General features: G+C 35.2%; 1 protein-coding gene across 2 annotated transcripts in view; it reads left to right on the top strand.

Annotated features, from left to right (window-relative positions):
* The window catches only part of dock (SH2/SH3 adaptor protein dock), a 190,154-nt gene extending 176,097 nt beyond the window's left edge, over positions 1–14,057 (top strand). For both annotated transcript variants that reach the window (XM_090382192.1, XM_090382189.1), the window contains exon 3: positions 13,728–14,057. In XM_090382192.1, the coding sequence (XP_090238318.1) occupies positions 13,728–13,934 (207 nt within the window). In that variant the 3' untranslated portion in view covers positions 13,935–14,057. The remainder of the gene's footprint in view (positions 1–13,727) is intronic.
* Positions 14,058–18,848: the final 4,791 nt, after the last annotated feature.

Here is an 18,848-nt window from a genome sequence, read left to right as displayed (position 1 = left end):
TACTTTTGCAAACTTTTGAACAACTTTTTTTTATTCTTCAAGTTTTGAAATCAAATTTTCAAGAACCATTTGTCGACATTTCACCTTATAAAATTTGCAGCTTTTCCTTGATCTAGTGGTCAAGCAGCAAATGTGATGTTCGGAGGAAAAATCACCATTTCAGCATTATTCAGTTTAATGTGTGGGTGAGATGTGACATTGTCAAGAAATAAAATAAGTTTTCTATTCTGACAAATCATTCTTTTATCCAACTGGATCATCAGTTCTGTCATTATCTTTCTAGTCATCCAAGCCATATTGTTTGATTTCTAATGTACACTGAGTTTGCTTAAATTCCAACCTTTAAAACACATTGGTTTCGTAGGTTTGCCCATAACAAGAGTTATTTTGTGAGTGCTCATCATGCTTGTACACAAAGTAGTTAGACACTCCTTTGCCACTTTACCTCAAGCACGTTTCCCCTTCTAAGGCATATTGTTTTATCTGGAACTGTAAGACAAAAAAAAGACCTGTTTTGTCAGAATTCAGTATGTTTTTCTGCTGAGTATGCAACAAGTATTGATGGTAGCCTTTTGTTTTCCACCCAACAACAGTTTCCAAATTAACATCCGTAGACTCCCCACAACTTGCCTTGAATTCCTTAGCAATTTCTAAAGTTTTGTTTTGAATCAAATATGGGAATTTTTTGACTTTGTACCCAACTAAATAACTGCAATGTCAAAACACCGCCGCCTCTGTAGCCAGGTGGGAAGGAGCAGCAGTGCGTAGCACACGCTTCTTGATTAGACCGGGGTTCGAGCCCATCACCACAAAATACGGAGGATGCGGAAAGGTCAGGGAATGACCACCACATATCCCGGAGCAATATGGCCTTAGTTGCTAATACAACTAAAAACCAAATAACAAACATAACCACCAATAGTTTTAGTTTTTCCTTAAATTTATTTAAACCATCAACTTCCACAACAACAGGTGGAAAGTTGTTCAAACAATCAACCACCCACTCCTAAAGGCAAACTCTCCTGCACATCTATTCTAGGCGCCTCCGTAGCCAGGTGGGCAGGAGCAGCAGTGTGTAGTACACGCTTCTTGATTTGACCGGGGTTTGAGCCCGTGACCACCAAATACAGAGGATGCGGAAAGGTCAGGGAATGACCACCACATATCCCCCGAGCAATGGCCTTAGTTGCTAATGTTCCTAAAAATCAAATAACAAACAAACATCTATTCTGCAAACATCCTTGCTCAATTTAAATTTATGTCCCCTCAAGGTGAGTAATCTGAACAAGAGGAAAAATCCCATTTGCATCGTGCTTGCCCAATCCATTTAAAGCCTTAAACACCTGAATCAGATGGTGGTGCCGTTGCCTTTTGGGAGCTAATCTGTAAGGATGATACCTTTAGAGTCCCACTTGGTAAACAATTGAACTTGGCTTTTTTTGAAGTTGATGAAGTTTCTGGGTCATTGTGAGTCAAAAAATTATCAACACGCTCGCTGCCTACAAATCTTCACAATTGTCTGGAACACTCTTTCCTCTGGGACTTTTGAGACATCATCAATCTTGGAATTCATTCGGCTGCCACCTTAAAAGTGCAGGAACTTGCACATTATGGTGCAAACTCGTTACTAATATTCACTTCATTTGTTATAAAATTTATAGTCACACATCTTCACTGTCTTCAAGGGCTAGCTGTCTCACTCTAGCCATAATGGCAGGGACTGTGGTTGAGGTGGGTCTTCCATCCCTTCGGTCATTTTGCGCACTGCTTTGCCCACACCTGAACTGCCTTTTCCAGTTTTTTGTAGTCTTATTATGATGGGCAATCCTACCCGTACATAGCTTTCATTTTACTGTGGATTTGTTTTGTTTCTTTGCCTTGAAATATGAGATTTTACAATGAATCAGACCTGTCTTCTTCAGCAATGAATACAGAGAACTGCTGTCTGTATTCATTGCTCTAGTTTAGAAACTGATGGATTCAGAAAAAACAAATAAATCTACATTAAATCACGAGACTAAGTAGTATTCAGGCAACCCCCGTATAACATGGTATTTCTACAACACCATTTCGCTCTAACACGATTGATAAATTGCGGAAAACCTCGCACAATACGGTACATATATAACACGGTTGGAGAATTTTGGTAAACCTTGCATAGTAGTAATTTTGAGCTTTTGTGCAGGGAAAACTCTGCTATTATGTTAGATGTAATTTTTCAACATTTCCACCCTTTTGAATCCCCGCTGTTGATTCGGTAGTAAAAAAAAAAAAAAATTGAGAAATCCTTGTATTTTATTTTGTTGGGAAATCCCTGCGTTGCATTCTGCGCTATTGAATTTGTGCTTGTTGAAATTGTGCAAAAAATGAGTTTTCAGTTTTATTACTATTGGATAGTACACCAGGCCATTCAAAAGGTTTAAGTCATCCAAACATTGAAGTTATGTTCCTACCACCACAGTTGTACTAGGTCAGTGGTGCGCAAACTATGGGGGCGCTGACCCCCACAGGGGTCGTTGGATAAATTAAAGGGGTCATGGAAATTTTTAAATAAAATTAGTTATTGTGTACATAAAGGCTAAAAAACCTGTTAAGATTATTTTTTCAATATGTAGGTGTAGAGACCTTACTACTCGAACGAAGTCTGAGATACGAATGAACCCTATTGCCACTCTTTATTTTTAGGGTGGTTTCACATACAACACTGATGGATCCAATATCTCTATTACAGAAGATTTAGGAGAAGTCCGGTTGGCCTGCCTCCCTAAAATCCAGTCATGCACACCTTCTCGATGGTAAGCCCTGTTATGTCACTTAGGTGGCAACGAACGTGTAGAGTGGTTCTCTTCAAGACGCCTGGTCAGCGTGAAGAGGAAAAGACCAAACCCTCCAGCATATGAAAGCACGACGAAACAAATGGCCCTCAGTCCCCAGCAGCTTTCACTCTCCCTCTTACGGCAGCGAGAGGATCAGAGTGGAAGCAGAGGGTGCTAAGAATCTCTGGGTACAACCAGGCTGCCATGTACGGAAACTGAACTTGGCCTGTTATAACGTAAGAACACTCATTGGTGATGACAGGATATTACAGCTGGAAAAGGAATTAGAAAATGTGAATTGGAGTATCATCGGTTTGGCTGAAACAAGAAGAAGAAATGAAACACTTATAAGTTTATCAAGTGGAAATCTGCTGTACACCAATGGAAACAGCGAAAGAGTGACGGTGGAGTTGGGTTTCTGGTCCATAAAGATTTTAAAAACAACATTTTGGAATTCAAAAGTACATCACCAAGAGTGTCAAGACTAATACTCAAGATTTCTAAGAGATACAAGCTAAAGATTATAATGATTTATGCACCAACATCGAGCCATGATGATGAAGAGGTTGAAGAAATGTACGCCGAAATTGAGTCTTCTAGATGAGCAAAAAACCCACTACACTATTATTATGGGGGACTTCAATGCTAAGGTTCAAAACAGCGCAGAAAGGGGAACTATAGGAAATTTTGGAATTGGTGAAAGAAATGAAAGAGGTGAAAGACTTGTGGAATTTGCAGAATCTCAAGGACTGTCAGTAATGAACACTTTTTTTCAAGAAAAGGGTGAACAGAAAGTGGACATGGAAGAGTCCAAATGGATTAACTACTAATGAAATCGACTTCATCCTCACTAACAGAAGATATATTGTGAATGATGTTACCGTCCTGAATAAGGTAAACGTTGGAAGTGATCACAGAATGGTAAGATGTGCACTTGATATAGATGTAGGAAAGGAAAGGAAAAAACTGACTCGAGTAAATAATACAAAGGTCTTTGAGATAACAGAAGAGGAGAAAAAGCAGTATGTACTGGAACTTAAGAACAAGTATGAGCTTCTGCAGACTGCTGAGGACCAAGATATCGACGAGGAATATTACAACTTTTTGAAAGTGATAAAGCCCAAGAAACCTATAGGGAAAAAGAAATCCAAAGAAGAAAAAATTAGTCAAGAAACACTTGTTATGATAAACCGAAGACGACAAATGAAGAGCAAGAAAAACACTGACAGGGAGAAAATTGAGTATACTGAGTTATGCAAAGCCATTAGAAAGAGACTCAGAGAGGACATAAGATTTAACACAAGAAAAGTAGAACAAGCATTAAGGGAAAACAAAGGATTTAAATCAGCAGCCAAGAGCAGTAATACAGAAAGACAAATGATACTGAAACTGAAGAATAGCGATGGTGTACTTATAAACAGCAGAGAAGGCATAATTCAAATAGCAGAAGACTACTATAGAGAATTATACAAGGATCAGGGGAATGATGCCAGCAGTGGGGAACATGATTGCAAAGTAGCAACACATACAACATACCCGATATTCTTCCTGATGAGGTAGAACATGCATTGAAGAAAATGAAGAATCAGAAAGCCCCAGGGGAAGATGAAGTTACTGTAGAGTTGCTAAAATTGGGAGGAAGAGACATAACACAAAAACTGGCAAGGCTCTTCACAAAGTGCATTAGAAAAGGTGTGACGCCTAAGCAGTGGAATAATGCAATCATAGTTTTGCTGCATAAGAAAGGAGATAAATCAGAAATTGGAAATTATAGACCAATTAGCTTGTTATCCCACATCTACAAGTTGTTCACAAGGGTCATTACTAACAGATTAGAAAGAATACTTGATGAGAATCAACCGAAAGAGCAAGCTGGCTTTAGGACACGATTCTCAACTATGGATCACCTTCACGTAATATCACAGCTAATGGAGAAAGCAAATGAATATAAAACACCATTATGCCTGGCATTATGAAAAGACATTTGACTCCATACAGCATAAGGCAATGTTTCGGGCACTAGAAAGACAAGGCATTGATACCCCATATATTATGATTTTGAAGAAAATATATGAGAGTGCTACCTCCTTTATTAGGCTAACAAAGACAGTAGGAAATTTAAAATTGAGAAAGGAGTTCGACAAGGAGACACAATATCTCCGAAGCTGTTTACTGCTGCCCTTGAGGAAGCTTTCAGAAGATTAGACTGGTCGCAGAAAGGAGTCAATGTGAACGGAGAGTACCTAAACCATTTACAATTTTCAGATGACATTGTGGTCATAAGCCATGATCCCAAAGAATTAGAGGAAAATCTTAATCAGTTATGCACAGCTAGGATTTTGGACTAAAGATGAATATGGCTAAAACAAAAGTAATGATGAACAAGTATGCCACAGAAAGGGAAATAATGATTGAAGGAGCAGTAATTGAAAAGGTTATTAGCTGTAATAATGATAAATGGCTGGAAGTCAAGAGAAGAATAAATTTTGGATGGATAGCATTCAGGAAATATAGTCACATACTGAAGAGCAATATCCCAGTTTGTCTGAAATATAAAATAATGAACCAATGTATACTTCCCACTATGACTTATGGAAGTGAAACTTGGGCACTCACCAAAAGAATGGAAGAGAAGCTGAGAACTACACAGCGAAGAATGGAACGAATCATATTGGGAATCAGACTGTTAGATAAGAAGAGAAACACGTGGATTAGGCAACAAACTCAAGTAAAGGACATTCTTATCAAAACTAAAGAACTAAAATGGTCTTGGGCAGGACACATAGCCCGAAGACATGATGACAGATGGACTAAGAAAATAACAGAATGGTATCCAAGAGGAGCTAGAAGAAAACCTGGAAGACAAAGGTGGAGATGGATAGATGAAATTCATGAGTTTGTGGGTAGTAAATGGATGGCCAGTGCTCAAAACAAAAGGAACTGGAAAGTTGCTGTTGAGGCCTTCATCCTGCAGTGGATTGAAAATGGCTGATGATGATGATTCACATGCAATACAAGTGGCTTTCTTACTTATTGTCCTTGTGAGTAATACGCCTTAATTTGCTCATTGGCTAATAGACACACAGAAAGCAGATGGCTAGTGTGACTTCTGAGTATGTATTAATACTTCTCAGTACTACTCAATTGCTGAATTGTAATCCCAAAGGAGCAAATTTTCGGTGCTTTCACATCAACTCGGATGTGTTATATTTTTATATTTTACCATGGCAACTGGGTAATCAGAACAAAACGGTCGAGGAGTGACCACAATAATGTTGCTACAGATACATCAGAAGCTGAAAGGGTAAGAAATGTATCATATGAAAATTTGGATGCTAACGTTATTTCAAGTGTATGCAACTACCAATTTCTGTTAGAGAGCCATCATATTCCAAATCAAAAAGAGTAGAAAATATCAAGAAGAATTTATGAAATACAGTGTTGTTGATGATGAGCAAAGTCCTGTGTGTAATATGTTATGAAAAACTGGCTAACGAAAGCATGAAACCTATTAAATGAAAAAGACAGACACGAAACATCCAGAGATAATGAAAAATACTGAATCCTTTTCAAAAGAGACGCCGACGCCATACAAGGTCTGAAATCTTTCATGAAGAAACACTGCAGTTCCTTGTAAAGCTTTAAGAGAATCGTTGCAAGTTTCATATTTAATAGGAAAAAAATTGAAATCACATACTATTGCTAAATCTCTTGTTCTTCCTGCTACTATAAAAATTATTTCAATTATGCATGGAGAAAAGTACAGCAATGATTTAAATACTATCCCTCTATCCAGAGCCACCACAGTCTCGCAGCGTATTACAGTTATCGCGGACAACATAAAATTCAGTTTATTAAATCGATTGAGAGAAAGTGCAGTTTTTGCAACGCAGTTAGATGAATTCACAGATATTATAAACCTTGCTCGACTTATTGTATGTCAGATGAGAGAGATACTTTGGAAGATTTTCTATTTTGCCAAGCTTTTGAAAGAAGAAGGACGGGCGAGAAGATTTTTGATGTTATAAATATTTTCTTTCAAACAAACAATCTAATGTGGAACAACTGATTTGCGATTTGTACTGATGGTGCGGCTGTATTGCTGTAAATTGTTTTGAATCATTGAATTATACATAGGGAAACATTAGTAGCAAAGGAAATGCAAACTGATTTGCACTAAGTTTTGAAAGATGTGATAAGCTTTATTAAAAAGTAGATGCTTAAATAGCAGACTTTTTACAATGCTTTGTAATGAAATTAAAATTTCTGTTTATACTCCGGTGCGACAACCAAGTCAGTAGAGTTTACAATAAATCGTCAATAAAAATATTTATCGTATTTAGTAGTCACGGGCTTGAACCTCGGTCCACTCAAGGAACACATGCTATGCATTCTCGCTCCTGACCACTTGGTTACGTCAGGCCAGCAAGTGCTTCTTTTATATACGAAAGTGAGGTGGTTGTCCAGTGGTAAAGTGTTGCTTTGTCTTTTTGACCTCAAACATGAAGTTTTTTCTGTTTTTATTGGATAAAAATAAGAACCTTGTTCAATTGTTTACAAATCAAAAATGGCTTGGAAAACTTAGTTCCCTTGTTGATATATTTAATATTAATACTCAGTGACAAAATAGAAACTTTCAAAGGGAAGCTTAATCTTTGGAATACTGAATTTGAGCAGTATAATACTGAAATGTTCCCATGCTTTTCTGATTTTATCTATCTATCTATCTGTGTTCGACTTAATACAGCAGATCGCCACCTTGTCTTTCCCATTTTCCAAAATCACTGGATGTGGGCATCTTCAGCTTTCAAAATTCTCTTTCTCATGGCTGATAGTGCACCTCCCTTCCATGTTTTTCTAGGGCATCCTCGCCTTCTCTTCCTTTGTGGGATCCACTCATATATAATTTTAGGCCACTTCATTCATGTGCAGCAGATGTCCAAACCATCTCACCCCCCCCCCCTATTTTCTATTTGTTCTATAATATCTGATTTTGTTATAATATTGACATTTTACTATTTAAGGATATCATTGCCACCCACCTAACAATGCTAATTAAGAATTTTTCCAAATGATTTAATGTATCTCCAGAAAAGAAAAAGTTGTATTGGATTCGTGATCCCTTTGCTTTTGAAATTTCTTCATGTCCCGAAATTACCATTGAGCAAAAGGAAGATCTTATTGAACTTTCATCTGACGAAGCAATAAGTGCTCGTTTCAAGACTACAACTTGTGAAAATTTTTGGCTTTCTCTTCGAGACGAGTATTCAGAATTATCGAAAATGGCGATTCAAACATTGCTACCTTTCAGGTCTACATATTTATGTGAGGTTGGCTTCTCGAAATTAACAGCTATATAAATCAAAAAGCGTTCCAGGCTTGATCCAGAAGATGACATGAGATTTGTAAATCAAACATTGTGCCAAAATATGAACCAAATATTATTGGTTATCCAGGCTCGTCCTCATTAATTGCTTTGTTTTGTAATTGTTAATTTTTTATTGTTTTGTAATCTTAATTGAAGAATAAGATTAGATGTTTTTTCTGTATTCAATTAAAACATTAAACAAAATTTTTTTATTCATCTCTCAGTACTCAAATAAAATTTTCTACTTACATAATTTATAAAATGCCATTTTTCTTCTAAAAATCTGGTCATCACCTCGGGCTTTACATTGAGGGATTGCGTCAATTTTATATTTAATAAAGGGGGGTTGCGAGTGAAATAAGTTTGCGTGCCACTGTACTAGGTTAATACAACTTCTTTCATTCAGCCATTAGATCAAGGCATTATATCCACCTTTAAAACTCATTAAATCATTTAAAATCAGAATCGGTTTTGCGCCATAAAAATTAAATCAATCAATCAATCAATCAGAATCGGTGTGATACTGTACTAGGTATCATACAGTATTGTAACTTGCTACGTCGGTACTAGGGGAAGGTTTTGATGATATGATTACTGAAGCCCTCATGGGTAGCACAGTTGATAGAATCGCCCTCCGCCCCACACCGGGTGGAAAAGACCTGAGTTCGAATCCTGTCTGACAGGAGGAATTTTTATGGGTCTTTTTCACAACATGGCTGAGTTAGTTGGGCTCAGGCGAGGGTAGCATGATTTTTCTCCCGGAAACTCGGGATTTTCACCCAGCAAAACAGAAAATTGACCTCAGGACACAATTTATAGTCAATATACAAAGAGTAATATTTCCTTTGTTGCTGATTCTCCTCCTAAAAAAATAAAAAAAAGATATGATTACGGAAGACATTCAAGAATTACTGGTAGAAAAAGAGGATGGCAAAGTGGATTTGGTGGAAATGGCATCGGAGGTAAAACCAAATCAATTCAGAGGATGATAGCACAGATGAAAATTCTAAACTTCCAAATTTTACATTAAAAAGCATATGGGAAGGCAAAGTTAGCCGAGCAATTAGAATCTTATTTTTTGAATGAAAGGAGACTAAAGTTCAAAAAGGGACTTCAAAAATGCTTAGTTCCATAGGATGAAATTCACGCGGATTTATCAAACAAACAAACAGATTACTGATTTTTGAACAAGAGCAGAAGATACACGAAATCTAGAATGGTGTATTTTTTTGTTAATGAAATAGTGTATTTTTGTTAGCTTTTGGAACGTATCCCCCCCTTTTGTACTTTTTCTTAGTCCTGTATAACACGATTTTGCACATGATATTTTATGGGAACCTAACTACTGTGTTGTACGAGGGTTACCTGTATATATACATAATATCAGATCATTAACTTAAATATTTCTAGGTGAGGTTAAATAGTTATTGACCTCATTGATGAATTTGCATTCCAGAGAATTTTGAAAAGATGTGCTAGGGTCGCCTTTTTCTCACTGTTCTGCTCTTGCAAATGTGCGTGCGAACACACAAACACACACCATTTTTCATTGTTTCGTAGTGGTCAAATTATTGGTGACCATAATTTGAGGCTGTCGCAGACATTCTCTCAGATATGCCTAGCTCTATGCTTGCCACCTGGGAATCTAAAACGCTGATGGAATTGATATTCGAATGACACTCAAGTCCAGTAGACCTAATTTCAACGAATTCTGGTTAGTCTGTGACAGGCAAATCCTCTGATTGCACATTCAAGTGGTGGGACTATTAGTAACCCTGGGTATAATCACCATGTGCAAGTCTTGAAATATGGCACTTAGCACACTGTAGGTGACCACCCAGCTGCAAACCAACGTAAGCAGGGGGTTGAGGTGTGGTGGTAGATACATTAACGGGTGCAATACCACCGCTTTGCTTACTGGAGGATTGACGTGTTGGTTCAGTCTCCAGAGCAAAGCTTGGGCAACCCCCCCCCCCCATCCTATTTCTTGCAGCATGATTGATGTCTTTTGAGGTTATGATGTAGATCATGATGAGATCCAGTCTTCCTTATCCTTACATATCGAGGTTACTGCTTTATTTTTAGAGGGTCCGAGTAGGGTGTATGTGAGGGGGGGATCATTGTTGAGGCTATGTTATGTCAGAGCTGGGTATATTCTTACCATGTGTGTGTCATATCCAAAAATTTTATTAATTCATATAGCATGACCATCCCAGCCTTTCTTTACTCCATGAATTATTATTATTATTAGCAGCCATATGGTGCAAGGAAGCCTGAGGCTTATGCTGCACCAGCCAAAAAAAAAAAAAAAAAAAATTCCCCTGAGAGAGAGAGAGAGAGAGGAATCGCCAAGAAAGAGAAGAATGATGATATCCCACTTGGGACCCTGGGTTTGCCAAGCCCATACTCACCAGATATGAGCCCCTGGGGTTAAATTGCCTAACTAATAGAACAAACTTATCTGCTAAAACATTTAAACCTCCCAAACACTTCCTAATTCATTTCACAAATATATGTGTCTCAGGTCTAATCTCAATGATGTCCATTTCCACTTACTCTGCCAAACCCCATGTACTTTTTCAGACATAATCCCGGTTATCAGTTGATTTAACCACTGCTCATTTCAGTTGTCCAAATTATTCGCTGTATGATTCCTTTTGCTTCAAAGGTGGTACTTGTGCATATGTCCGTTCCGGTATTCCCTGTCAGAGACTTAGTAATTTGGGATCTCCTCTTTTTGATATTCTCTGGCTTAAAATCTCTCTGCCTCATTCATTTGTTGTCTCTAGCATTTTCCCAATTCCACTAATCATTTGGAGCTCTTTGACTTTCTCCAGTCCAACTTTCCTAACAGTGAAGTAATTTTTTCCTTGGCGATTTTAATGTTCACAACTCCAGCTGGCCAAGATGTTGAGGCTTTTGCAATTACTAATGACCTTGCACATATTGTTCATTTACCTACCAGAATACCAAACAATCCTAACCATACAGCCAATGCGCTTGATCTTTTTCTCTCAAACAACAACACGAGGTTGGGAATAAGTACATGGTCGAAGTGATGGTACTTTAGGCACTTCAGATCACAACTTAGTGATTGTATCTTCAACAACACTCCACTCTGATTTCCAGGCAAGATCATATATCTCTATTGGGGATTACCCTGACTTCTAATCTCTCTTGACATAAGCACATTACAAATATTGCATCCTCTGCATGTAAAAAAACTGGGTTGCTTTTTCTTTCACTCTCAGCATTATGTTTCTTCCAAACAGCTGTTCACTCTGTACCGCCATGGTATATCTGGGACAGTGCCCCCAAAGCCTCTCTCAGGCTTCTAGATTCTCTTAGGCTTCTAATAGAGTCTCTGTGTCTTATAGATGTTATGTTTCTTCTGTATGCCTTTTCTATAGATACGTCCATAGGCACTGTTCTTCTGAATTGGCTTCTATCATTCCCACTCTCTTCTAAAGCAGTCTGAACACATGCCACTACCAGTTAACATACTTTTACTGTCCAACTTCAAACTCACGGAACCAACTTTTCATTTTCCTCATTTATTCATTAAACTTCTGTTTTCTCTCTTGATATTTTTGCTGTGTTGTACAGTAAACCCCCGCTATTCGCGGTTGCCGATTTAATATAAAATGAGACCTTAAAAAATGTGAATTTTAAAGCACCGTGAATATTTTCGGCCTTAAAAAAACATGGGCGTGGCTAAAATTATCTTTCCCCGTCAAAACTGCACTCAGTGGGTGGGAGGGTGACAAAATCGCTAGCGTGGATGCTTCTCGCTAATCCTTGTTCAGTATGTGTTATGCGCTTGTCATGGAAGGTTTCGTTGTTTGCTTTTAATTTATACACTTATAAATTGAATAAATTTTTCAATTTATAAATTGATATGCTTACAAAAATGATAAATCTACTGTTTTGCAGTGTAAAACAGACTTTTTCGAGTGTGTTAACGGAAGAAAGTGACTTTATTGTGGACAAGTTCTTTCTAACCCCTACAAAAATATGGCTACGAATAACAAGAGAAATGTGAATATATCAAAGAAGGTGATGACATTAGCGAATAAAATTGAGTTATTAGATAAAATTTCTAATGGTGAAAGTGTCTCCTCAATGACAAAACATTATAAAATCAATGAGTCAACGGTACGATCAATCAAAATATCGGAAGAAAAAATCCGCTGTAGTGTCCGTGAAAACACGCTAATTGCTTCAAAAATTGTGCTCTGTAACTCGTGATGTTAAATTAGAAAAAATGGAAAAGGCTTTAAATCTGTGGATAGAAGACAGAACTCAAAATAAAATTCCGTTAAGTTCACTCATCATTCGTGAAAAGGCAAAACACCTTTATCAACACTTTAGCGAAACTGGTGATAGCACTGGCGGGATAAGTTTTTTTGCTAGCAAAGGTGCTGGTTTGAAAGATTTGTTTGAAATTTCTAATGAATATTACATTTAATATTAAATTGTTTCTTATTTTCATTTCGATGCCATATGCTTGCATTTCACTATGTACTGTCTATGTACATAGTCATATTATGAAGGTACATATAATACATACGTAGACAAAATTTTAGACTAGTTTTTCTTATATATTTCATACTTTGGAACGGAACCTCTTTATTACTATGGGAGCCATAACTCAGTATTCGCGACATTTCTCAGGAACGTAACTCATTGGAATGTTGACTTATGAATATACGTAACTGTATATTCATAAGTCAACAAAACAGTCATATGTCACTCTAAAATTGGGTCTCATTGTTATGTATAATAAATAACCTATGCATATGTACCTTATGCATTTGGCATTTCAAAGTTTAGTAGTGCTTTGAAATGCTGAAGAAAGATTAGCTCCAGTTTGTGGTCTTGCGTGCTATTTTCATTCAGTGTTTATTTGCTATGAATAAGAAAAAAAAAAGGTTAAAACTTTTCATTACTTATCTCATGGTAAATTTGCAAATATATGATTTAGACAGACCTCTAGCTGATTTAATTGTGGTATTCCAGCATATTTAAATTTTTTTTGGGGGGGAGGATTTGTTTGTTATTTTGCTACTACCAAACTACTGGCATTTGTAATTTGGCAATATTTTGCCACATTACAATAATGGAATACCTTAAATCTTGCCATGTTCAAATATTGAAGGACTCTTTGATCTCTCCTGTTGGATTGGTCTGAACCTCAGTTCTTGGTGAGCATAACATTTATTCTGTGGCCTGAAAAGACTGCTAAGTTCTGCATTTTTATCATTATTCTCACTTGTAATGCAAGTTTAGTTTTATATTTGTGTATTCTGCAGTGATGAAAATCTTGTTAGTAACAATCACATGTCTGTTTCCATGATTTAATAATAAGTCAATTTATTATTAAGAAATTCTTTATTTACATAAAAACTATTCTACAATAAATTCATACAGTGCAAAGCCTATCTTATGTTTAGATTTGCTTTGTCAAGGTATAATGTCTTCTAATCCTACTTATTTTATTAGTTTCAATGTGGAAAGAACTAATTGTACTTTATTATTTGTAGGTGGGTGATTATTCTGTTTCACTAAAGGCACCAACAAGGAATAAACATTTCAGAGTCCACGTGGATGAAGGTGTGTTCTGTATAGGTCAGCGTAGGTTCAATACTTTAGATGAGTTGGTGGAGCATTATAAGCGTGCACCTATATATACTAGCCCTCGTGGGGAAAAGTTATATCTTATAAAGCCTTTCCAAAAACCATCAATATGAATTGGAACAGCAACAACAGTAACCTGACAGTTGGAGCTACTGCAGTCTTTTAGAAGTGGTTATCAGATGCATCCTGGTAGAAGCATTTATTAATGTTACAAAAATTTGTCAGAGGTTATTTTCATCTGGCAGTGTGAGCTAAGTCAGTTTGATTGAAATGGTATAGAATGACATTATTGTGAATAAACTATATATTTAGTTTTAATATTTTTATAATAATTTACAAGATTTACATAGATGTAATTAGTTATCTTAAAACATTCGTGACTTTAATATTTGTGAGTTTAACACATTTTGCACTTTTAAAGGAGTGTGTACAGAACTTCCTTTGAACCCCTTGTCTGGAATAGTATGTTGTATTATGCACTGGAACTATATAGCTGAAATTAGAGCCACATGCAGTTATGCTCTCTACTTTTTAATTATCTAATTTAGATAAATGCTGTGGTAACCAAAATACAAGAAATATTGGAATAATTATATCTTTCTGCACTGACTTTTCATTTGCGTTAATAAGAATACTTCATTCCTCAGTTTTAAATAGTTTTGGGATTTATGTTATTGTGATTTTTTGCAGTTTGCAATATATTCAAATGGTGCAAAAATAACAATCTATGCAGATATCTATATTAGAACTAGTCAAGTAATAAAAATATGCAGTTATGGAGGTTTCTCACATTGAGAGTGTCACATTCTATTGTAATTTGCATATTAAGCTTTGTATATCTAGAATCCTATTTAATCAAAGTGTAAATATATAAGATAACAGTATATTTTTATTTAAGTACAAAAAAGTTACATATTGCATTTTTTTAAAATTATGGTTAAGAATTATTTTATTTTGTAAATATCTGATAAGGAAAGAAGTCTTCCGTGATATATTTCCCTCAGGGATATATCTTTTAATTTTGTTCATTCTATGACTTTATTGCAGTATGAAAATATTAGAAAAGAAATAATAGGATAAAAAAAAAATTATAACCAGAAATACAGTAGTAACTACTAGTTTATTACATATAAATAACTGGAACAGTTTCAGCTGTAACTTGTTAATTTTGATAATAATCTTGTGTTAAATGGAGATACATATATAATTAAGTTTTAATTTAAATAATTTATGTCAAAACTTGAATTGTAGTTATACTGCATTTCATTCAGAACATATGGGTATTTGTGTGCATGCATGTACTTATAAGCTGAATTCAGGTTTGTGCACAAAGAGGAGAGTGAAACCCTTACATAAAATACAGAGTTGATGAAATGTAAAAAGAACAAACTACTTAGTTACGTGCTTTGTGTTTGAACCATGTTAAGGAAATTTTTGATGGCATAAACAAATTGAGGGGCATCATTTCCATAATTTGTTTATTCTCTTTGGGTTATCTGCATTTAGATTTTTGTAGGATTTCAAAAGATTATTGCACACTTCTCAAGCTTTTTAAGAGTTTGCAAAGGAAATAAAATATAATCTCAGAAAATTCTTCCAGTTATTTCAGTTGTGTTTTCTTATTAAAGTGTAGTACCTTTTTAAGGTTGCATAAGCCATGGCAGAAGAGAAAAGATAATTAGCATTTGTATGTTCTTTCATTTATGTCATTAAAATTCATTTAACATCTGTTAATCATTCCAAGAAGTTAAACTTTATATAATCCAAATAAAGATAATTTTTTAGCTAAATATAATTACAAATAATATGCAGGGGGATTCTGAACATTAATCTATGTGCATACTTATTAAAGCTCTCTTTCTCATTTGTACAAGAAAACATTGTCATCTTATCCTACTCTGCTCATCATAAATGCAGACGTGAAGGTAATAGATATATTTTTTACTCTGTACTAAATTACAATAGACAAAATTTAATTCTTCATGGAAATATATTCAAATTACAGAAAAGCATTATGCTGTGTTTTTTGAGTTGGTAAAATTAAAAAAAGAATTTCTGTAAAGTTTATACTTTGTTTTTCTATGTAGCTGAAAATTTTTCATTGCATTACATATTTGTTACTGTGTCTTCCAGCAACATAAATGATTTAAAAGTTACCAGACAAGGGGTTGTGTGAACAGTTGATTTCATAATAAAGAAACAACTCAGAAACCTCATTTTTTTAAAAACTTTCTTTACATTTATATCGTACGTATTGCCCTCCAAGCAGCTATATTATTACAAATGATTTATTTGAGATAATTTATTTTAATGTTTCTATTAGTAATGTATACTAAGACAAGTCAGTTTTAAGAGTGTAATTTTTATAAAACAGAAATGGCAGGCTTTTAGCACAGCACTTTTATAGTATTGATTTACTGATGATATATAAGAGAATTTAAATGTATTGTCAAAATGCATGGATTATTTGTGCCATTTCATCTATGAAGTCTAGTCTATCTGGGTGTTCTTTAAATACTTATTTAAAGATATTTATTTGAAAATGCAGCTTTTAACCATCAAGTAGGTGGCATGCTGGTGAAAACTTTTATTTAAAAAAAATTCAATTAATATGATTAAAACAGGAAGTTCAGTATTCCTTTGTTATTTTGACTTACCATGTGTATCGTGTTTTGTTAAAATTTTAAAGCATAGCCTTAGAAAAATCAAATCTTTTGCTTTTGGCATACTGCAACCAATGTTAAAATGAGGAGGAAAATTTCCTTTATTTGAAATTGTTTTATTCTCATGATGTATGGTGTAAGCCCTGCACCTTTGGTCAAAAAGTACCACTTTTTGGCTCAAAGAGGAGGACTGCGATTAAGAATATACTGCTAAAAAAAATAAAATATTCATAATTGCATCTCATATACAAGCAGTTCCCAAACTATGTGGCCTCAGCATTTTAAAATTATAAAATTTTAATATTTTGAGGGTAAACAGCAATACTCAATATCTATTGGATACCGCACAAACTACTAGCTCGAGGTACTGCATAGTTTCAACATTACTTAAGTTGTTTGGACCTAACTACTTAATAAACGGAACTGTTAGGTATTTCTTTTGGCCAACATGCGCAGTAAAAAAATATCTGAAACACTAAGGGTGCTGTGAACTGAGAAAGTTTGGGAACCTGTTTTATACTATTAAAATAGTATAAGACTGGTTCTGAATTATAAAGTACACCATAAATTTTTAACATTTCTAGCCTTTTTTTTTTTCAAAAACAATGGTAACTTTGTACACCAGTGTGGCTGGTGGCCTTACTTTTTGTTCATGTGCTTGAGGGTTAAAGATTAAATTTTTTTTGCAGTTTTATTTCAGCAATTATGCCTTAGTTTTTTTTACATGGAAACTGTACATTAACTGAGCCATGTGAATGTCAATATATGTATATATAGATGATTAAGTGCCACTCCAGACTGTTAAATCTGTGCCAAGAGATTTACCCCCCCCCCCCAAATATATGTAAGAATACTTTTCATTTTTTAGCAGCTGTGTTGGACAGTTTAAATGCTGCCACTGTTTGTGTTAATTCATTTCATGTATTATTTATTGAACTCATGACATTTTTGTTACAAATGGCCATCAAGCCTATTGTGACTGGCATTACTGCTACTTAGTAAGTACTGTTGTTTCAATAAAAATCTCGTCACTTTGTGATTTGTTTATTATCCCCAAAATAAACAAAGCCAAATCAAAACTTTTGTATGAAAAATAAAGTTATAACTACTGGATATAATTGTGAGTACTTATAATTCTGTTATGAATGAAATATTTGTGCACTGTTAGTTGTAGAACTAATCCACATAATAGAGACAAAAAGTTCCAGAACTTTTGTAAATGTTGTTACTTGTTAGGTTGGACAGTTTTTATTGAATGTAACATATATTACTCTTAGCGTGTAGTGAAACCTCATAAATCCAGTATTCAAAAATCTAACATAATAAAAAACTTAAAAAAAAAATGACAGCTTTAAGAACTGTAGATATGAAGTGTGATTAGGAGCAATTAATGAAAGACACATCAGTTTCATAATCAATAAACTGTCCAGTCATCATATCATATAGCTTGTGTTTGGTTGACATCAAGCATATTTCTAAAACATTAGTTTCGAGAATCTCCAGCAGTTTTTTTTTTTTCCAACTTTATATGAAAAGGTTTCCAAACATCACATTTTAAGTTTAAAGAAGAAGAAAAATAAAAATAGCAATCGCAGTTGTAGAGTATAAGAAACATGAGAAACTTTGCTGCAGATTCCGAAAGAAGCATGTTTCACCAATAATAGTCACACATATACACAAACACTGTGATATTTGTTTTTCATTCATTGCTCTCAATTATGACTGATGTTTTCTGATCTTCAACTACGTTCTGATATTCTATAACTATAAATATAGCAACATTGCTTTGCCTCCATCAGAACATTAAAAAAATTCTCTACAGTAGTTGAAATCTGTTGTTGGTATTTGGTTTTTAGGAGCATTAGCAACTAAGGCCATATTGCTCCGGGGATATGCGGTGGTCATTCCCTGACCTTTCTGCATCCTCCATATTTGGTGGTCACGGACTCGAACCCCGGTCTAATCAAGAAGCGTGTGCTATGCACTGCTGCTCCTGCCCACCTGGCTACGGAGGCGCCAGTTGAGATCTGTGCACTCAACTATCAGCAAGGACTAAATTGCAGATCGAGGTTCTACTGTAATTGCATACCAATTTCATACACACTTTTGTCAGCAGAAATATTGAGAATAGCCCTGCAGGCCTTTTCCTGTGATTTCTTTTTCTCTGCCTCTGTCGTAATACATTCTAACGATGGTGTTTTATAACTTGCTAAATGTATTATTTTTTTGATGAGGTAAATGGAAAACCATCACTTCAATACTCCTGCTACAAGAGCTTATATTTCAGTCAACTCTAGCATATAGTCAAATCACTAAAGGCCTTCCCCCCCTTTCTTTTTTTCAACATGTAGTTTTAAAGAGTTA

The sequence above is a fragment of the Mastigoproctus giganteus genome, chromosome 1, assembly GCF_048544385.1.
Source record: "Mastigoproctus giganteus isolate SK-2022 chromosome 1, ASM4854438v1, whole genome shotgun sequence".
In the NCBI taxonomy this organism is placed as follows: Eukaryota; Metazoa; Arthropoda; class Arachnida; order Uropygi; family Thelyphonidae; genus Mastigoproctus; species Mastigoproctus giganteus.
Note: the sequence above shows the minus strand (reverse complement) of the source record. Positions and strands in the feature narration are given on the sequence as shown.